Source organism: Oryzias latipes, chromosome 11 (genome assembly GCF_002234675.1).
Source record: "Oryzias latipes chromosome 11, ASM223467v1".
In the NCBI taxonomy this organism is placed as follows: Eukaryota; Metazoa; Chordata; class Actinopteri; order Beloniformes; family Adrianichthyidae; genus Oryzias; species Oryzias latipes.
In genome coordinates, this window is record NC_019869.2 from 26,623,190 (window position 1) to 26,645,078 (window position 21,889).

The following is a 21,889-nucleotide window of genomic DNA, read 5'->3' on the forward strand; positions in this document are numbered from 1 at the left end:
CTGCCAGAACTGGCTACACCGGGAAGCTCAAAAAAGCCCGAAGTGGATCCGCGGGGCCGCAGCGCCCTCTGGTGGACGGAAGTTGGAGTTCTTTTTGACCGTTTCCGGCTCTGGCAGACATATTGCTTACCGGAGCAAATTCTGGAAAGCTAGCAGTGTGGAACGATTTAAACTTTATTTTCTTCGTCACAGTTTGAGACATTCAAACCCCACCAAACACGATGGGTAAGTTGTTTAACTAAAATACCCTCTCATTGTGTTTTGAGGCTGTTAACTGCTGTTCCGTGTTGCCTAAAGCATTGTTGATGAATCTTTACTGTTACTGTTGTTTAGCTAGTTTCCTCCTAGCGGTGTAGCTTTAGCTTAGCGCCTGTACGCAGTTTGCTTTTTATATGTGTTTCCTTTAGGTAGATTCGTTTTTGTTTTTGTATTCGACTCCTTTTAGAACAACGTGGAGTTAGTTGGTAAGACGACCTTTAACGATTGTAAATGAGCGTTTATCCTGAAAACCGAGCAGCGTGCGGGCAGTAAGTCGAAAAGAGTTGGTCATCATGATGATGAACTCCGCGGTGTGTCGTCGTCCGTCGTGAGGGTGAAGTCGCCCACAGTTTGGGGCAGAGGTAGCTGTCATGTCAAACTATCGTCGTCTTTAAAGTTACACGCGCAGGTGGTGGATGTCCGTGTTTCACACTGAAAGCAGGTGGAACGGCGATGTGTTGTTGTTGGCTAATTCGTTTAGATCAGAGCTAGGAAGTAGCTAGTGCTCCGGAGGAAAGCCATAGTAATTATTAAAGAATTGACTTCAGTAGTCCTGGAAGTTGCAGTGGAACCCAACGCTTAATGTCGGGTTGGTTTTCAGCTTCACGCCAAACGTTAGCAGCGTCTAAACACTGGGAACACTGCGCGTCACGTGGTAGGCTCTGCTTATCCATCGCGTCTCCTGTTTCATATATTCCAAACATTTTTACAATAACTCTGGTATCTAGACACTTATTACCTCTGCTGCTCTTTGCCATGTCAGTGTATGCAGTGACGGGCATCACCAGCGATCTTTACCACAAAAATATTTTGAGGCTTTAATCATATCAAACTTTATTTATAAAGCACTTTTTATATAAAAATATAACACAAAGAGCTATAGAAACTCTTACGTCCAATCAGTACGTCATAATGTTTAAAGGTTGTTCAAGTGTTTCTATTGCCTTTCTACTGATTCATAACAGCTCTAGTAGGCTGTAACTCTTCAGTCAGTCGCAGTTCCAGGTGGATCATTTCCAAACTGCTGGTGCAAAAGCAGAAGCACCATTCCATCATTTTAGAGCATAATTAGCTGCTGGTCTTTCTGCAGCTGCACAATGGTTGTTATGAAGCCTCAGCACATTTATATTTTACATAGGTTGGACATTGCAGGCTTGCTTACTGTGGCTGTGTAGTTGGAGTTATTCTTTATTTGTTCTCCCTCTTCTAACCAACATGTGACTGAAATGTTAAAGGATATTTTGTATTTTTAAATAGACCGTCTCTGTTCATAAAGTTTGAGATAATCCACTGGGCTGAAAGTTGAGACCTATCCTGGCTGGGCTTTTGACTGGAGAGCCGTCTTCAAGCTGCTGGACTGAAACTCTTCTTGGCCAAATGGCAAAATGCTTCAAGGAAGAAGATTTTAAGTCCAGTTGCTATGACTCAATTTCAAGACAACGCCACCTGAGAATGAGAACAGTCACTGAAGTATGGGGGGGGGGGGGGGGGGGTATGGCTAACTGGAGAGCTGCTTTGTTGTAGTCATTTAGAAAACGTTTTTACACTAATATAAGTCCTTTTTACCTGAGTTTTAATTTAACAGCTATTCTAACTGGCAGAAACAAACCTGTAGTCATAACAACCAATATTCTGTTTGGGGTGTTAGTAGTCCACTGTTTTTATTTTTAATTTTCATTTGACCTACTCAGCCCTGAAGACACTAGAGCAGCTTCCTTTACCCCACATACCCATTATTCAAACTCCTTTTTTTACGTGTCTTTTTCTGTATTTAGCTTTAAAATCTCCCTTTGCTTTCACTGAAGAGCTCTTGGCCCAGAGGACTGGCACCGGTCTGTGGTGCTGGCAGATTTGTCTGCTGCCCTTGCTCCCCTGTGTGACTTGGGGACATGCCTGTTGCCCTGCTCTAGTGGGTGACTAAACAAAAGCTGAGAATTACAGCATTAGTTTCTGCCAACTACATTAGTTCAGGCTGGTTGTTGATGAAAAGTGTGGCTGTGTTTGCCTGTGGGGGTGTATTTTAAGGCTGTCGGCTTAAAATGGGCCTTGCTCATTTATGCAAGGCTCTTTATATTTAGTCGGCTTGCATGTCACATCTTCTTCTTGACCTATTATTAGAGAAGTGATGAGAACTGAAGGCCGAGCTTTACCTGTCACATGCTTATTAATGCCCTCACTATCAGAAATAAAGATGCATTTCTCTGTTTAGTTTATTATTTGGATTCTTTTCTTTCAGAGCCATCAGCCAGTCCGGCCAAGGATAACTACAGGATGAACCGCTACAAGAACAAAGCACTGAATCCAGAGGAGATGAGGCGCAGAAGAGAGGAAGAGGGCATCCAACTCAGGAAGCAGAAACGAGAACAGCAGGTATTTCATCTGAGTCCTCCTGTCACGTCTCCTCATCCTGAACCAGGAAGACTGGGCTTTGCAGTGGCTCTGACAGTATTGTAATTGCAGCTCTTCAAGCGGAGGAACGTGGATGTTCTCAATGAAGAGGAAGCCATGTTTGAGAGTCCTCTGGTGGACCCCTCTGTGAGCTCCCCAGTTACAGTAAGTGGCTGTGTCCCTGGTGGTATTTGAGGGTCAAAGTTCAGGGGTGTAGTGTAGCTCTGGATTCTGGGCTTGATTTCCATGCTGTGGTTTGTGTTGACATGCAGGAAGGAGTCATCACCAGAGACATGGTGGAGATGCTTTTTTCAGAGGACCCAGAGCTTCAGCTCGCCACGACACAGAAGTTCAGAAAGCTACTTTCCAAAGGTACGCGAGGAGTCTTTATGTGAGGAGAGTTAACCGCCTGGAGAGGGTCCACAGACTCACTTTCTCCCCTGCTGTCATCAGAGCCTAACCCTCCCATTGATGAGGTCATCAATACTGCTGGGGTGGTGGAGAGGTTTGTGGAGTTCCTGAAGATGACCACCAACTGCACACTCCAGGTCAGCTCATGCACATCACACACGCAGCGTCCGGGCTGCTGCTCAAAGCTCTTCCTCTTTGGGGCTCGGTGTTCCTGGACGTGGAAAAGTTCTCACATCCAGTGTCTTTGTGGTTGCAGTTTGAAGCTGCCTGGGCGCTAACTAACATAGCATCAGGAACGTCCCTGCAGACAAAAACGGTCATCGAGGCTGGAGCCGTGCCAATCTTCATAGAACTACTTAACTCTGACTATGAGGATGTCCAAGAACAAGTAACACTCCATCATTTCTAGTAGATTTCTTCATGTAATCCTGCCTGCAGGAATCCCAGCATGCCATTGATCACATTCGTGGTTTCTTCAGGCTGTGTGGGCTTTAGGTAACATTGCAGGAGACAGTGCAGTGTGCCGGGACTTTGTACTGAACTGTAACATCCTTCCACCACTGCTGACGTGAGTTTATCCTCATCTTTGAAGAGGTTCTGCTCATCCAAGCGCTTTCTGCTCTGACATCTTCTGTTCTGTCAGGCTTCTGACCAAATCCACCAGGTTGACCATGACCAGGAATGCAGTGTGGGCTCTGTCTAATCTCTGTAGAGGGAAAAACCCTCCACCTGCTTTTGAAAAGGTAACCCTGTGAGGTTTGTGCTGGAAGACATGACGGTGGCTTTCTAGATGGGGGTGGGGGGTGGGGCTCTGTGGTTCAGGGCTGTGAAGTAAAATCAGACATGAGCTAAATGGAACTGCAGCACCAAAATACCCTGTTTCTATTTAGGATTCAAAGGAGCAACTTTTATGTGGAGCTCTTATTAAGAACTGAGTGACAGCAGTTTTAGTCTGAAGAATAAAAAAATCATTTTATTTGATCAGTCAATATAGCTTTTTCTGAGAAAAGTGAGGTTATTAGAGTTGAGGACCTCCTCTTGGGGCTGCTGGTCTGTGACATGTCTTTGTTGTTTAGGTGTCCCCCTGTCTGCCGGTGTTGTCCCGGCTCTTATTTAGCAGTGACCCGGACTTGCTGGCAGACGCCTGCTGGGCTCTGTCTTACCTCTCGGATGGACCCAACGACAAGATCCAGGCCGTCATCGACTCTGGCGTTTGCAGACGTCTTGTGGAGCTGCTGATGTAAGTTTGGCTGTGTGTCTTTTTCTCATAACAACCCCTTACATTTGAGGCTAACGGGCGTGTCCTCTGCAGGCACACAGACTATAAGGTGGCCTCCCCTGCTTTGAGAGCAGTTGGAAACATCGTCACGGGAGACGACATTCAAACACAGGCGAGTGTGCAGCGTCGATCAAGCTAGCTCAGAAGCTGTGAAACCGTAGAGCCTGGGGTTGCATGGACTCCCTCTGATAGAAAAACAGCAAACGCTCAAAAATGCAGAGCATCTAACATGCTGTTAGCATGAAGGAAGAGAGTGAAAGCTTCTCCTGGTCCTTCACTGTTTCAGGTGGTGCTGAACTGCTCCGCCCTTCCCTGCCTGCTGCATCTTCTCAGCAGCGCTAAAGAGTCCATCCGCAAAGAGGCCTGCTGGACCATCTCCAACATCACAGCAGGAAACCGAGCACAGATACAGGTCATCAGACTCAACACCATCAAAAAGCTTCCTGTCATGTCATCACTCACATGTTCTGAAGCCTCAGTCTCCGCTTCCTACCATCCATGAAAGGGTTTGGGTAAAGATTGTTCACTAGTAGAGCTGGGCGTTATGGCCAAAAAATTCAATCTCTGCTTCTGTCATTCCAAATAAGACTTTGGATTTTTATTGATTTTTTTTTCTCCCTCCTTTTAGTTTCTGTAGCAAATATGATAAATGACAGAATATGTTTAACAAAAACTATTTCATTTGAACTTCTCCTTTGTAAATATGCTCAAACCCAAAGTTCAGCTGTACAAATGTTTGTAGATGTTTGAGCGTCTCACACAGAGAAACGCTTCTCACACTCAACAAATGGGTCGTCTTCCCACTTTTAGCAACTACAACAGTGACGTCACGGTAACGTGACAATGCAGACCTCGGTGCTGCAGCAAGGAAAGTAATATTTATGCTGATGGTCCCGACCGGCTACATAAAGCATCAGTTCAGAAAGTTCAGCAGTAAAGTGTTTGTTTTTGTCCAGATGATGAAGATAAAGGTTGTTTTAAAGAGGCCAGCACAGTGATACAGAACATTTGAACTATGTGACTGGAACTTCTTTTTAGGTGGACATTATCACTGCGGATCACTACTTTTCAATGCACACCCAGCAGCCAATCAGAATCCAGAATTCACCCGGACCATGGAACAACAGACATGCTTTGCTTTGCGTCAGAGTGTTCAGGCTTCCACAGCCTGCGTTCATTTCTGAGTTGTTGTGAGAGACGGCAAGAGGACCTGTTTGCAGACAGCATGACACCCCGACATCGCTAGCCTCCCACCCCATCCTCCAATTTCGGTTGGAAAATACTTTGTTTTTGGTCCAAAAACACTCATTTAACTGGCGACCCTGAGAGCTGCAGGGTTTTTTTTTAGGCTAATGATGTCCTGCTGCCATCTTGTCTGCAACCAGTTCCTCCTCAGAGACGAACGGGCTGACGTTACTCTGAACAACGGAAGCCCAAGAAAGTAGAGCGCTGGGAAAGTTAAATCCCAATTTCCCCCAAAAATCAATCGTCTAAAACAACAAACTCCAATTAATGGATACATTAGACTTATCCCACAGCCCTGTTGACCAGCTGCTTTGCTTTGACAGGCCGTCATCGATGCTAACATCTTTCCAGTCCTCATCGGGATTCTGCAGAAAGCTGAGTTCAGGACCAGGAAAGAGGCAGCCTGGGCCATCACCAACGCTACGTCTGGAGGGACACCAGAGCAGATCAGGTCAGAGCAGACAGACAGACAAAAAGATCCAAACAGGTTCAGAGGATTGGCAGCTTTCAAACCATAAGACAGGGGGGTCAAACTCATTTTCACTGAGGGCCACATCAGCATAGTGTCTGTCCTCAAAGGGCCAGAAATAATTTATAGATGTTACTAAATGTAATGAAAAATAAATGTAACTACTCCTTAATGTGAAATAACTCATTGATTCTGTCAGGTTAGGTTATATGGACAGTGTTTAAGTCCTAATGTAGAGTTTCCCAATCTGATATTTCAAGTCTGATTCCCCAATTATGAACAAATACACACCAGTTTTTATTTTCATAAATTAAAAACCTTCATGCTCTCGGGGGCCACATAAAATGACACGGAGGGCCAGATTTGGCCCCCGGGCCTTGAGTTTCATATGTGTGATCTAAAGGATTGACTTGGAAAAAAAGACATGTTTGCTTTCAATGTCTTGAAGTGCTTGATCTTTGTCAAACATCTGTGTGGAAATGTTGTAAAAATGACTGCAGATCTTTTCCCAAAGTCTCGTTATAATCACTACAGTGATTCAGAACAGGAAGTATGATAGAAAAACTGCAGGCCTTCAAGTCAAAACTGAAGACGTTAAAAAAATGATCAGTTCTCCACCGATTTTAGCGAAATATTAGGCAAAGAATTACCATTTGAAAAGTCTAGTTCTTAAAAATAACTGTTTATTCTCAGGTGATGTGTAGTCTTTTCAGAGGATCATTTCTTTTCTGGTATTTCTTACATTAAATTCTTGCTCTGAAAGCAAAAAGATGAATTGAAAGCTGCAGAGTGCAGAACTCCTCACTCCTGTTTGTCTCCAGGTACCTGGTCAACCTGGGCTGCATCAAACCGCTGTGCGACCTTCTGACTGTGATGGACTCAAAGATCGTTCAGGTCGCTCTGAACGGCCTGGAAAACATCCTGAGGCTGGGCGAGCAGGAAGCCAAGCAGGAGAACAGCGGCACAGGCACCAATCCTTACTGCAGCCTCATTGAAGAGGCCTATGGTACGACAGGCAGACACATCCGAATCGCTCAGAATATCACAATGAAGTCCACTTTTCTCATTACTGAACCTTAAAACCTCAGAAAGGATTCTCCAGATGTGTACCGTCATTTCTGGACTATAGAGCACACCTGATTACAAGCTGCACCCATTTCATTTTTAAAGGATAGCACAGTTTGTACATGCACCTGTCTATATCCCGCATGTGCCCACATTGAAACATGTGTTGTAGAATGAGGATGTGTATGTGCTGAAACCACACCGCCTGTGAAAGGAGGGGAGAGCTCTTGCTGTGTCATCTGCATTTCTTCTTGCATTTTCCATGATGAGTCTGTTCCTGCTATTCATTCACAAAACAGGAATTTACATTAAACTTGCGTCTTCCTCACACATATACCGTGTTCCCCTGTCTCACTATTACCCTTTGTGCTCCAGCGCCCCTAGTGGCCGTTAGAAAAAAATGCAATAAAAAAAGGGGGAAAAATGCATAAATTAGCTGCTTCATTGAATAAGCCTCAGGGTTGAAAGTGTGTGACAAAAGTTGTGACTTATAATCCGGAAATTACGGTAGTTTTGTCTTTGTCCTTCAAATAATGGAGGGCTTAACATTCAGTTATGAGCTTACTCAAGGTTTTACTGTAAGTTACATCAACCTGAAGAGAATGACTGACAGTTTGAGGAAAGCAGAAGTTTTTTTCTCAAGTTTACCTTCATTCTGTAAAGACGGGAGTGGATGCAGGCGAAGGTAAACGTGTTCGGGTCTTTGTCCGAGAACGAGTAGCTCACCCCAGAAGCATCAGAACCAGCTCGTAAGCAGACGAGGACCCTTTAGAAATGCAGGAAGGCCTTTTGTAAAGCTGCTGCAGCACTGTGACGTTTTGAGCACCGCTGATAAAAAACAGGGCTGCTCAAATGACACCCAGTGGGTCTAACCGAGTCGGATCAGAAGAACAGGCCGTATGCTGCATAACAGCTGCAGATGGAGAGACGGCGCTGTGGAACACCATGGTTTTGCTGCAGCACATGGATTTACCACATTTCACCGTCCTCCTCAGTCCAAAGGGCCGTTTCTGACCCGCAGCAGAACACTTTCTGCATTTAAAGCATCTCAATTAGCTTTTGTGTTGTTGTCTGAATGTCATCACCGCTCATCAGCCGGACAAACGAGGAGAGTTGACTTTAATTCTGGTGAAACTAAAGTCGATGCAAACTTTGTTTTTCAGGACTTGATAAGATTGAGTTTCTCCAAAGCCACGACAACCAGGAGATCTACCAGAAGGCCTTTGACCTCATCGAGCATTATTTCGGCGTGGAGGACGAGGACAGCAGTCTGGCCCCCCAGGTGGACCAGGCCAACCAGCAGTTCCTCTTCCCCCAGCAGGAGGCTCCCATGGAGGGCTTCCAGTTATAGGTCAGCGGGCCTGTCCTCAGAAGTGCACCACTTCATTCCCTCTCTACCTTTTCTTATGGTGGAGAACCCAGCGAAGCCCGAGTACCACCCCCTTTATGATCTTCACACACACACTCACACACACACCTGCCCGTCAAAAGACACCCAGAACTGTGGATCCGTTCAGAGCCGTGGATCCGTTTGGCTCCTCCTCCTCCTGTCTGTGCAGCAGACGGACGTCCCACAGAGCAGACGTGTCCCTGAGTGGTGGGGAGGGCGTGGTTGTGGTGTTGTAGAGCAGCCGGTAGTGTGTAGTTGTCCAGCAGGAACGCGGGTTCTCCGTCAGCTTCAGCTCATTCTGTTCTGTGTGGTGCAGGTGAAGAACGCCCAGCAGCTCATGGTATCAGTCTGACTGCTGTAGAGGAAAACAAAGTCGAGTTTCTCCTTTAAATGACCCCCCCCTCGTCTGCCCCTTCCTGATGTTTTTTGTTGAAAGTGCTGGTTTCTCTGCCCTGAAGCTGGGCAAGCTGGGTTAGAAAACAATCTTAATTTAGGAGAGCTGAGGGGGGGCTAGTTTAATCCATGTTTGTGGTGTGCTGTGTTCCTAACATCTGACGTTTTGAGTGGCCTGATGGTGTAACAAAGGGTATTTGGGGTTTTGGAGGTGGTGGGGGGCAGCAGACCGGATCTACTTATTCATTTGTCAACGTATAGGTGGTCTGATGCCCCACCCCCCATGCTGTAAATGATGGGGGCGGTGTGAGGGGGCAGAGTGGCTAACGTGGGGGACCGGCGCTTTTTCTGACGTTTGGGTGTAAATAGGTCTGTGAGCCCCTCGAGGCTGGGGGGGCAGGGGTCAGACTAGTGATGAGCCTAACTGCAACAACATTCAAACATGGGTTGGTATTTGAACTTGGATGTATTTGCATTGTTTCTGACTGCGCACACTTCATGCACACGTGCACACAACACCAGCAGACACTGTACACAAAGCTCACAAACGAGTGGCTGGAAGCAAAGCAGCTCCTGAATGAAAGTGCTTAACAGAAAAAAAAGGAGGTTTTTCCTTTGTTTGAGCACAAAGTGAAGACTAAGTTTAATTTTTGTTATGATGACGATGCAGCTCTTAGTTTAGTTTGACTCTAAAAGGAGGAGCAGAGTTCAGTCACAGGAAACTTCTGTTTGGTTTTTGCTTCCAGCCACAGGACTTTAGCTGGATGGACTCGGCACCGCAGATCCTGACCCGGCTGCATTTGATGGGGGCTGGTGTCAGGGCGGTGCTGAGTGGGCGGAGCAGACCTGGGATGTTTGACTGACAGGTGCTGTGAGGCCAACGGACTCCACCGAGACTAACGTGGGTCTGGGAGCCCGGTTCTGTTGATGACTCGAGCAGCTCTGCCTTCACATTCAGAACCTTTACAATGAAGGAAAAGCCGTTGTTGACCGTTTATGAGGACTTCCACTAAAGGTTCCTGGATGGAGGAAGGCGCTGCATGCACTGTTGTCCACAGAACGCGGCGGCTCCCCGCGGACCCGCCCAAACCAGAACCCAGACCTGCAGCGTTTGAGACCCGAGTCTCTGACGTCACGGCCAATCCTGCACTCGGGCTGAAGATGCCAGATTGAATCGCTGCGTCAGCCGGGAAGAAATGTTTCTCTGCAAACCAGAAATGCACTCCTGCTCACTAAAGTGCCAATCCGACCAACAAAGACTGGAGGTTCTTATGTTTCTATAGATTCTTTATATCTTTATTTACTTGAATGAGCACACACGTTGTGCAAAACATTGCTGCTCTATTTTGCTTCTCTCTAAAGTTACATGAGTTGCCATGGCTCTCTGGGACGCGTGGCCTGGGGGGGGGGGGGGGGGCTCTCTGGGTGTTCATGTAAACGTTCATCATTCACTGCAAAGGTTTGGCATCAAAGTGTGCTTTTTTTGTTATGGGGGGGGGTTGTTGGGGTCGTGTTCAACCCTGTAAGCCCCCTTCAGCTGCTCTACGGAGCCTCATTTGCATAGCCCCGCCCCTTCCTTCAGAGAACAGCTTTGTCTCAGATTCAAGTTTGAAAATGTGCTGAATGTTCTGTAAGAATCCTTCTCCAATCAGGTTATCGGTCCTCCGCTCTAGACATTTTCAAAGTTCAAATCTGGGAAAGGATGCAGTGATTTACATTAAAGAGCATTATCTTGGAAACTATATGTATGTTCTGATACATTGACAAGAATTCACACATAATTCTAATCACTTCTGGGAAGTGGAGAAAATCCTCTTCAGGACTCGACTAAAGAATTGGAGGTGAGGAAGCCTTCCCTGCTTCTCCCGATCAGGTTCAGAGCGGTTCTGTGAGGAACCGGGCCGTTCCAGTCCAGCGGCAAGGACCCCTGAAGGGGAGCGAACACAAATCTCAAAATGATCTCATTGTCTTCCGTCCTCCACTCTGTTGGTGTCCTTTTGAAAATCTAAAGCCATGCTTGGCTCAGTCAAGTGATGTCTATGCTGCAAATGTTTACAGTGCTGTTTGTAAGATACTTTGACAAACGGACCGGTCCCGGTGGATTCTCTGCTCTGGTCGGCTGTCTTTGACTCATATTTATTTTCTCTTTTCTTGTTTATATATAATATATAGTTCATGTTTTTTTTTCCATTTGCTCTAAATTACCCATCTTATACTGTGACCCGACTCGACTTTACCGACTGTAAGAATGAGAGACTAACACACTTCAGCTGAACACGACACACAAACATGAACACACAAACAGGAAACTGCAACATGCTGTAAAATGTAAAGAAAATATATGGAATTTAAAATGTTCCGAGAAAATACTGTACAAAACAAATAAAGTTATGTTGCAACCCTTTCAAGCTGGTTGGTTTCATTTCTCAGTCGTGTAAGTCTGTTCCCTTTGAACCTAAATACGGTTCAGGATTTATTACGCCTTTATTTTTACCCTGTAGTCTGTGGAGGAGGCGTCTGGATGAAAGTTCATTCCACACTTAGGATCATCTTCAGATTCTGACGGGTCTACAGAAACACTCAGGAAGCCTCAACAAGCTCACTTCTGTCTGTCCTGATTGGACAAAAGGAGTTCTTCTGTCAAACTACTGCTTTATTTAGTTTATAATTCAGAAAAAAGACAACGCAGCTATGAAAAAGCCTGCCCCTTTTCTATATGAAAATATAAATCTAATTTGATTATTTACAGGTAAACATGATTTAAAAATGTATACTTTGGATTTTTCCTCTGGTTTATTTGTTTAAATATTTCCAAAATTCAGTTTTACAAAAAAGTACATTATTTAAACGCGGAAATAGTTGAAAAAATATACATTTAAAATGTGCTCACTCTTGGGGGTGAATTTTATGCATCACTTAAAGTTAGTTTAATTTGTGAATACATTTGATTAGAAATGCTTCCATCTCATAACTGAGTTTATGTTTTAACAAATAGTTGTAGATTGTTCAACGTCTGAGGTTTGAGGCTTTGTTTCATTATTCCTGCACTTCCTTCCTTCATCCAGCAGGTGGCGCCAAACTGCAACAGCGACATGAATCTGACGCGGAGAAGAAGAATCTAAAGTTATGAGCGGAAGTTAGCTTCAGTCTCACGCTGAGATCGAAACCTGAAATTCTGAGACATATAAACAGTTTCTTCCCGCAGTCTTCAGGTAGGCACCTCGGCATTACCTACCGGCGTGTGGTAGAAACCTATATACAGGTAATCTGTCTGTCTACGGCCATGTCGCTACCGGGCTAAGGCGGACAGGTATATTAACTAACGACGCCAGCCCAGAGTCATCATCAGATCATCATGTTCGTTTAGAAACATCATGTAGCAGCTAAATATGCTAATTTAGCCTAAAACTGGAGAGATCCTCTCAGGAAATCGGTGTCATACGAAGCTGTCGCTGCGTAAGATTTCAGTTTCACAACCAAAAAACCAGAACATTCATGTTTTCCCCAAATGACAATTTGTACACTTTGTTAATCTGCCGAACCTTTGTGCGCAGGCGCAGTGGGGTGGTGGGGTTAAGGTGAGCCAAAGAGCGCGCGTGTGTTTACAGCGAGTTTAAACTCAAATGAATTTGGACTTTTAATCTGCTTTTCTTGAGTCCAGCTGCAGATTCTGCGGAACTTTAGTGAACATGGCCGTGTGTCAGAACCAAATCCATGGAGAACAAAGAAAGGATCTAACAACACTGGACACGTAGTGACGTACGCTGGCGATGTTCCCTGTGCCGTGGACAGTCAGTTTTGGTTTTAGAAAAGCATTGTGGAAACTGGAATCTGTATAATCAAAGCCTCATTTGGAATCAGCGGTCAGCAGTGACACCTGGTTGTGGGTTTGAATCCAGCACGCTGCCTCTGGACGTTTACCTGACCCCCCCATCATGAGTGCCTGGCTGAACTGCTGTCTGATCTGCAGATGTGGTTCTCAGTAAAAGAAGGTTGTTGATTTGAGTTCCGTCTTCATGACACAAAAACAGGTTTAAAGTCCAGTTATGGGAAACGACGACGTGAATGTTTAGGTTTATGCTAAAACTGTGATTTCCTGCATCTCACCGCCCCTCACCAGCCATCTTTGTCCTCTTCAATCTTTCAGCAGACATGAAGAAAGAAGACACGGAGGAGTCTGCCAGCCCGGCCTTTGAGGCAGCTGCACCCCCACCTGCAGATCCGGAGGCAGCTGCTAAAGGCAGTCCGGCCTCAACGAGTCCTGAGACTGATACCCCACCACAAAGCCAAGGGGGAGGAGGTAAGCGGTGCCCTGCGAGGAAGAGCATTTGATGAAGAGTTATCCACGCTGAGCATTCACTGAGTAAGACTGTGTTCTCCTGGGAGGCTGAAGTTTGGAGGTTATCAGAGAAAGGCGCCGTGGTGCAGGTGCCGCGGTGCAGACGCAGCTGTGCAGTCGACCCGATGCAGTTGCTGCTGTGCAGACGCCATTGTGCAGTCGCCCCGGTGCAGTTGCTGCTGTGCAGACGCAGCTGTGCAGATGCCGCCGTGCAGTGGTCATGAATGTAGTCTCATGCTGCTGCCTGATCAAAGTCTCAGATACCCGTCTCAGCACTGACAGATCAACCTGATGATGTCACACTAAAACACATGATCATTGGTTGGAATAATCAGAATCAGGACAATTATCGTTACACCTGTATGTCCATCACAACATTTCTGTAAGAACTTCAAAAAGAGAAATGATCTGAAATGTGTTCAGACGCAGAGGCTGCCATGTCTCAGTCCGATATGGCAGACGAGCTGAGCCGGCAGCTGGAGGACATCCTCAGCACCTACTGCCGGGAGTCAGAAGACGCTGGTGCCTTGCTCAATGGCCAGTCGCACAGCCTGGTGCTGAACGGGCTGAACTGTGAGAAGGAACACGAGAAGTCTGAGGACAGCAAAGTCAACGGCGGTCACAAGTCAGAGAAGGAGCAGAAGAAGACTCAGGAGAAAAAAAAAGTCAAAGGTTTGGGTGAGGACAAGATGACGTTGTCTGTTTTCAAACAGTTCTGTTCTTCTAAAGATGGCTCTGACGCTACTTCTGGTTTTCTTCTAAAGGGAAGGAGATCACCCTTCTGATGCAGACGCTGAACACCCTCAGCACTCCGGAGGAGAAGCTCACCGGCCTCTGCAAGAAGTACGCTGAACTGGTAAGCCGCTTCTCCAGATCTATGTGACCCCAAACAAACCCGCGGCTGCTGGAATCAAACCCACGGCTGCCGGAATCAAACCCACGGCTGTTGGAATCAAACCCACGGCTGTTGGAATCAAACCCACGGCTGCTGGAATCAAACCCGCCGCTGCTGGAATCAAACCCGCGGCTGCTGGAATCAAACCCGCGGCTGCTGGAATCAAACCCACGGCTGCCGGAATCAAACCCGCGGCTGCCGGAATCAAACCCGCGGCTGCCGGAATCAAACCCGCGGCTGCCGGAATCAAACCCGCGGCTGCCGGAATCAAACCCGCGGCTGCCGGAATCAAACCCGCGGCTGCCGGAATCAAACCCGCGGCTGCCGGAATCAAACCCGCGGCTGCCGGAATCAAACCCGCGGCTGCCGGAATCAAACCCGCGGCTGCCGGAATCAAACCCGCGGCTGCCGGAATCAAACCCGCGGCTGCCGGAATCAAACCCGCGGCTGCCGGAATCAAACCCGCGGCTGCCGGAATCAAACCCGCGGCTGCCGGAATCAAACCCGCGGCTGCCGGAATCAAACCCGCGGCTGCCGGAATCAAACCCGCGGCTGCTGGAATCAAACCCACGGCTGCCGGAATCAAACCCGCGGCTGCCGGAATCAAACCCACGGCTGCCGGAATCAAACCCGCGGCTGCTTCTAAAGCTTCATCCGTTGCGACTGTTCCACTTCACAACGGGAGCTTGGATAAGCTGTGTGGAGCGTGCTTCACAATTCTCGTCATCACAGCAGTTTACATGTAATGCCCCCTGCCCCTCCCATTTTTTGGTTTTGTTTTGAGGACTTCTGCCAAAAACCCCATCTAGAGAATCTTTGAGTCTGGTGGCCACGCCCCCCATCAGAGCAGCTCAGAGTCAAACATACCAGACTTTGATAAGGAGATATCTTAGGAACGCCAATAAGAAAGATTTGATCCAAAATGTGCATCCGTAGTCTTTTGGCAGAGCCTGGAGACGCAGCTGGTAGAGGCCGGTCCACGACGTTGGACTGTTGTTGAATGTTTTATTCTCCCTTCAAACCTTTGTTCAGGTGCAGACAGTTGTTCTGCTCATGCCGCGTCTGGAGATTCCTTGTTTTCCAGAATGTGTGTTTTCCAAGTGGGACAGTTATTTTTTCCCATCATTCCAACATCACACGGAGGCAGTTAGCGTTTTTCCCTAAGGGACGCCAACCCGTCGGTGCAATTAGTACGGTGGCCCAGAAGGGTCACAACACAACACCTTAACTCACAACACAACACATTAACTCACAACACAACACATTAACTCACAACACAACACCTTAACTCACAACACAACACCTTAACTCACAACACAACACATTAACTCACAACACAACACATTAACTCACAACACAACACTTTAACTCACAACACAACACCTTAACTCACAACACATTAACTCACAACACAACACATTAACTCACAACACAACACATTAACTCACAACGCAACACCTTAACTCACAACACAACACATTAACTCACAACACAACACATTAACTCACAACACAACACATTAACTCACAACACAACACATTAACTCACAACACAACACTTTAACTCACAACACAACACCTTAACTCACAACACATTAACTCACAACACAACACATGAACTCACAACACAACACTTTAACTCACAACACAACACTTTAACTCACAACACAACACCTTAACTCACAACACCTTAACTTACAACACAACACCTTAACTCACAACACAACACATTAACTCACAACATAACACTTTAACTCACAACACCTTAACTCACAACACAACACTTTAACTCACAACACAACACTTTAACTCACAACACAACACTTTAACTCACAACACAACACCTTAACTCACAACACCTTAACTCACAACACAACACCTTAACTCACAACACATTAACTCACAACACAACACTTTAACTCACAACACAACACCTTAACTCACAACACAACACCCTAACTCACAACACAACACTTTAACTCACAACACATTAACTCACAACACAACACCCTAACTCACAACACAACACCTTAACTCACAACAAAACACTTTAACTCACAACACAACACCTTAACTCACAACACTTTAACTCAGAACACTTTAACTCACAACACAACACATTAACTTACAAAACAACACATTAACTCACAACACATTAACTCACAAAACAACACATTAACTCACAACACAGCACCTTCACTCACAACACATTAACTCACAACATAACACTAACTCACAACACAACACATTAACTCACAAAACAACACATTAACTCACAACATAACACTTTAACTCACAACACAACACATTAACTCACAAAACAACACATTAACTCACAACACAACACATTAACTCACAACACAACACCTTAACTCACAACACAACACATTAACTCACAACACAACACATTAACTCACAACACAACACATTAACTCACAACACAACACTTTAACTCACAACACAACACCTTAACTCACAACACATTAACTCACAACACAACACATGAACTCACAACACAACACTTTAACTCACAACACAACACTTTAACTCACAACACAACACCTTAACTCACAACACCTTAACTTACAACACAACACCTTAACTCACAACACAACACATTAACTCACAACATAACACCTTAACTCACAACACAACACCTTAACTCACAACACAACACTTTAACTCACAACACAACACTTTAACTCACAACACAACACTTTAACTCACAACACAACACCTTAACTCACAACACCTTAACTCACAACACAACACCTTAACTCACAACACATTAACTCACAACACAACACTTTAACTCACAACACAACACCTTAACTCACAACACAACACCCTAACTCACAACACAACACTTTAACTCACCACACATTAACTTACAACACAACACCCTAACTCACAACACAACACCTTAACTCACAACACCTTAACTCACAACACCTTAACTCACAACAAAACACTTTAACTCACAACACAACACCTTAACTCACAACACCTTAACTCACAACACAACACTTTAACTCACAACACTTTAACTCACAACACAACACATTAACTTACAAAACAATACATTAACTCACAACACATTAACTCACAAAACAACACATTAACTCACAACACAGCACCTTCACTCACAACACATTAACTCACAACATAACACTTTAACTCACAACACAACACATTAACTCACAAAACAACACATTAACTCACAACATAACACTTTAACTCACAAAACAACACATTAACTCACAACACAGCACCTTCACTCACAACACAACACATTAACTTATCTCACAACACTTTAACTCACAACGGAAATAAAGCAGCAATGGAAGTGCTTGTAGTCTGAAATTTCCACTAACAGAAAGTAACGTCACAGTGAGCTGTGGAGGGAGCATGATTTTTCTACAAGAGAAGCTAGCAGCAGTGTTGCCAGATTGGGCGGTTTTGGTTCTAAATTTGCGGGCAAAAATGACTTTGGGGGGGTTTGCATAATTTGGGCGGTTTTAGGGTCGGTTCAGCAGTTTTTTTCCCCTCATGAATATATATTTATAATATATATAGGCCGTGTGGCTGTTGGAGTTCTATGTACTGAAGCTCCGTGAACGGCAGAGACGCTTATTGGACCGGACTCTGTCATCTAACCTTTGGTTGGGGGAGTGCAACGCCCCGCCTCTTAGATATTGTGTTCTTTAAAGCTTGATACGCAGCCGCGTGTGGGAGGAGATACCAACTAAAGTGATTGTCTAATCGCTACATGGAGAAGTGTGAAAAGACGCTGATGTGTTTACCAAGTCCTAGAGGCTAAAGTGACTCGTTCTTTTTGTTTTTAATCCTGCTTCAAACAGGAAGTACTGTGTTTTTACGACAATAGGGCACAGTTTCCTGTATAGGTGCTTCTTCTGTATTTGACACATACAAAAGACGCACCAGGTTTTAAGGCGTGAGCATGTTAACACAAACCGGTAAAACATGCATGCTAGTGTGTGTTTAAAAAAGGAGCAAAACTGAGTTGGTTGTGATTTTTTATGTTTTCCGTCATCAATCAGCATCCAAAAATCCATTAAAGTCTCTGAAATGAACATCTGGGCTAAGTTTCTAACAAACACACCAGGTTCCCTTTGGTCATCGTCAGAGTCCGTCTCGTTGCCATGTGGCTCTTCATCAATGATGCCGGCTTTGTGAAACCTCAAAGAACAGTGCAAGCAGACATGTTAGCCCAAGAATCTACAATCCATTCACAAACTGTGGCGTAACTCGCCCGGCGCTGCCTCCCAGTCTCAGTAAAACTGTGTCCACCATTGGACAGTGTGACTCACCGGGAAGTCAAAAGTGAGCGGCACCTCGTCCATGTGGCTGGATGTGTTTGTCGGTGATCTTTTCGCTGCAATAGGAGCAGAAGATGAACAGCTTTTCATTGTTATTCACTACTGCCCCACTGTAGTCGTTGCCCTGATGGAAAGATGACGGCGTTTCATAAAACGAAAGCACCACGATGGGCCTCCATGAAAATGTTCAATTTTCATCTCTGCCTTCAGTGGAATGGTGACTGTAGAGACACTTAGTCCATCGCTCCAGTCACTCTTCCAACTTGGGCCGCCACGCCTTGTTTCCACGGAAACTCAGCTGTGTCATCTTGATTGTTGGAGTTTGTTTTCCAGCTTCCTCCACTTGTGAACCATGGATTCATTCATCTTAAATTCTCTGCAGCTGCTCGATTCCCATGTTCCTCTGTGTAGCTGATAGCTTGCAGTTTAACTGTGCTTCATTATTGTGTCTCTGTGCAGCATATTCAGGCTTTCCAAACAATGTTGTTCTGCTTAGTGCACATACCTGCACTTTAGTACTATTTGGGGGGTGTCTTCTTTCACGTCCTCACTTCTTTCCTCACCGTTGTCATGCTGTCCTCTCCTACGTCCTCTTTACCAAAGTCACACAACAACACATGAGACGCACCGCACCATAGGGCGCTCCGTACATTTTGGAGAAAATATAAGACTTTTAAGTGTGCCTTATGGTCATGATGATACGGTGTGGTTTTTTCTAGTCTGTCAGCATCATGGCCTGAAGTCGCCTCAGTTCCAAAATGTCGGTCTTTCCAGCACAGTGGAACAGTCCGTGTGATGACCGAAACCTGTCTGTTTTCCAGCTGGAAGAACACCGGAACACCCAAAAACAGATGCGAGTCCTGCAGAAGAAGCAGAGCCAGCTGGTCCAGGACAAGGACAACCTGAGGAACGAGCACAGCAAGGCCATCCTGGCCCGCAGCAAGCTGGAGAGCCTGTGCCGGGAGCTGCAGAGACACAACCGCACCCTGAAGGTGAGGAGCCCACAGCGCTGTGATGCTGCTGAGCAGCCAGCTGGAACAGTGACTGTCTCTGCAGGAAGAGGGCATACAGAGAACCCGGCTGGAGGAGGAGAAGAGGAAGGAGGTGACGTCTCATTTCCAGGTGACGCTGAACGACATCCAGGCTCAGATGGAGCAGCACAACGAGAGAAACGCCAGCCTGCGGCAGGAGAACGCAGAGCTGGCCGAGAAGCTCAAGAAACTCTACGAGCAGTACAAGCTGAGGGAAGAGGTAAGTCCTGGTCCTGCCCCGCGGGGTTCAGTCTGCTGTCAGTCAGGGAGGCTTCATTTCCAACTGTGCCCTCCCCCAACCAGCACATAGACAAAGTGGTGAAGCACAAAGACCTGCAGCAGCAGCTGGTGGACGCAAAGCTGCACCAGGCGCAGGAGCTGCTGAAGGAGTCTGAGGAGCGGCACGAGAGGGAGAAGGACTTCGTAAGGATGTTTTTTACCCAAACACCCCAGAGTGCTGTTCACGGGGTCCTGGGACACAAATGTTATTTGGTTTTTCCCCGGACAGCTGCTGAAGGAAGCCATCGAGTCCCAGAGGATGTGTGAGCTGATGAAACAGCAGGAGGTTCACCTCAAGCAGCAGGTTGTCCTCCTTCTCCCCCCTCAGCTCCGTGTCTTCTCTGCTTTCCCTGAATCTTTTCTTTCTCTTCTCAGCTGTCGCTGTACACGGAGAAGTTTGAGGAGTTTCAGACCACGCTGTCCAAGAGCAATGAAGTCTTCACCACCTTCAAGCAGGAGATGGAGAAGGTGAGGCCCTGGAGGCTCCGCCCACTCTTGAAATGTGGCTCAAGCTGCTCCAGCAACACTTTTCTGTGTTCAGATGACCAAAAAGATCAAGAAGCTGGAGAAGGAGACGGCCATGTACCGCTCCAGATGGGAGAGCAGCAACAAGGCTCTGCTGGAGATGGCTGAGGAGGTGAGCTGCTGTCTGTGCTTCTCCAAAGAAGACGTGCTGTCTGGAAAAGCCCCCAAAACACATGCCGTGTGTGTGTGTGCGTGTGTGTGTGCGTGTGCATGCATGCAGAAGTCGCTGCGGGATCGAGACTTCGAGGCGCTGCAGCTCAAAGTCCAGCGGCTGGAGAAGCTGCGGCGAGCGCTGAAGGTGGAGCGAAACGAGCTAAACAAGAAGGTCCAGGGCCTGTGTGGGGAGCCATCCAGCGCCACGGGGGCTCCAGGCGCCGACCCGGGGACCGACTCCCCGTCCCCACCCCCCACAGACTCTCTGCTGGAGCCCGCCTCCTGCTCCCGCCCCTGCCAGTGTGAGCCGGAGCCCAACGCCCCCCTCCAAGAAGCAAGCGCTGCTGCCCTGGCTCAGGAATGAAGCCTCGGGCTCCTGCAGCAGCAGCAGCCCCCCCCCCCACAGCTGCTGCTCCTCCTTCACACGCCGCTGGAAGAAACGGGACAGACGGAGCAGAACGGCCGGCGGGTCCAACAGGTGTCCGTCTCTGCAGACCGCTTCTCCAAAGCACTTCAAATGTTGCAATAATCCCATTTCCTGCAATAATCTGATTTCCACCTCTTGCTGGTTGTCACTTCTGCCGCGTTCTGATGTTGTAGTCTGCGGCGTGGAAGGGCGGTCCTGCAGCGCGTCAGCCGCAGTGTGGGACGTAGTTTAGCGTCAGACCCAGTCTCAACAGAGACTAACTGGTCTTTAGGCAGCAGTGTTCTGGGTCAGGGGGAGTGATGAAGGCCGTTTCCCACAGACTCATCTCAACCTCTGCTGGGGGCCGCGGGGCTTCACCCCTGCTGGGGGGGCGTTGGGGCTTCACCCCTGCTGGGGGCCGCGGGGCTTCACCCCTGCTGGGGGCCGCGGGGCTTCTGGCTGAAGTCAGACTCTGGGATTGTCTCCTGGTCCGCAGAAGCTCAGATCAGGTTTTAGCAGAAGAATGTTCCGGCACTTCTATGCAACGCTCGCTTCCTGCTGTCGTGTGCGGCGGTCTGAAGCACTTTGACGAGAATGTAATTCTGTTTCCCGGTTGGATCTCTGTTGACTTTAAGGGAATGTTTGGCGTCTGCCATGATTTTAAAAATGTTCACAGCCGAACGGAAAATAGAGAAACTTCAGATTCTTTTGGACTTTTTTCTCCAACCCTTTCTTTTTTCTTTTTAAACTTTTTTCTGCTTCTTTGTTAAAATGATGAATACTAAAATTCAAAAGCTAAAGTTCATTTCCTCTGTTGTGCCCCGGTTTATTGGTCTGAAGGAACCAAAGATCCTCCCCCCGTCTGTTTTTGTCTGCTCCTGGATGTTTCCTGCTGAATAAAACTCTAATGTGTTGAGGAGACTCTTGGGTTCTTTTACTCACTATGTCAAACATTTGATCACCTCTACAAAAAGGATGCAAAACTTAAACGAAATATTGAAAATGAACGAAAAAAATGTATTTT

The 21,889-nt window shown here is 46.6% G+C and overlaps 2 protein-coding genes across 6 annotated transcripts; both read left to right on the forward strand.

The window, feature by feature from the left end:
* The first annotated feature begins 78 nt into the window (after nt 1-78).
* Nucleotides 79-11,306, forward strand: kpna6 (karyopherin subunit alpha 6). The gene is made up of 14 exons (XM_004074416.4): nt 79-225; nt 2,495-2,628; nt 2,719-2,811; nt 2,919-3,018; nt 3,100-3,194; nt 3,314-3,445; nt 3,537-3,625; nt 3,701-3,800; nt 4,134-4,297; nt 4,370-4,448; nt 4,623-4,748; nt 5,905-6,032; nt 6,872-7,056; nt 8,279-11,306. Exons 1-14 carry the CDS (start codon nt 222-224, stop codon nt 8,464-8,466), a joined length of 1,617 nt encoding a protein of 538 aa, XP_004074464.1. The 5' UTR covers nt 79-221; the 3' UTR covers nt 8,467-11,306.
* A 676-nt stretch (nt 11,307-11,982) lies between these two features.
* txlna (taxilin alpha) lies at nt 11,983-21,786 on the forward strand. 5 transcript variants are annotated; one of them, XM_023960262.1, is made up of 11 exons: nt 11,983-12,110; nt 13,046-13,198; nt 13,661-13,915; nt 14,002-14,093; nt 19,293-19,463; nt 19,528-19,722; nt 19,806-19,925; nt 20,011-20,085; nt 20,157-20,249; nt 20,323-20,418; nt 20,527-21,786. In XM_023960262.1, exons 2-11 carry the CDS (start codon nt 13,051-13,053, stop codon nt 20,821-20,823), a joined length of 1,542 nt encoding a protein of 513 aa, XP_023816030.1. In that variant the 5' UTR covers nt 11,983-12,110; nt 13,046-13,050; the 3' UTR covers nt 20,824-21,786. The 5 variants fall into 5 exon arrangements, with proteins under 5 accessions (XP_023816030.1, XP_023816031.1, XP_023816033.1 ...); XM_023960263.1 differs by having other exon boundaries at nt 11,984-12,110; nt 13,049-13,198; XM_023960265.1 differs by lacking the exon at nt 11,983-12,110 and adding an exon at nt 12,144-12,160 and having other exon boundaries at nt 13,049-13,198.
* Nucleotides 21,787-21,889: the final 103 nt, after the last annotated feature.

Bases quoted from the DNA above. Each gene is read 5' to 3' on its own strand.
- txlna (XM_023960262.1), top strand. From the start codon at position 13,051: ATGAAGAAAGAAGACACGGAGGAGTCTGCCAGCCCGGCCTTTGAGGCA. The intron at 14,094-19,292 runs GTAAGCCGCTTC...TCTGTTTTCCAG, and splicing joins GCAAGAAGTACGCTGAACTG to CTGGAAGAACACCGGAACAC. The intron at 20,250-20,322 runs GTGAGGCCCTGG...TTCTGTGTTCAG, and splicing joins TCAAGCAGGAGATGGAGAAG to ATGACCAAAAAGATCAAGAA.
- kpna6 (XM_004074416.4), top strand. The intron at 2,629-2,718 runs GTATTTCATCTG...TTGTAATTGCAG, and splicing joins AGCAGAAACGAGAACAGCAG to CTCTTCAAGCGGAGGAACGT. The intron at 3,446-3,536 runs GTAACACTCCAT...TGGTTTCTTCAG, and splicing joins ATGAGGATGTCCAAGAACAA to GCTGTGTGGGCTTTAGGTAA.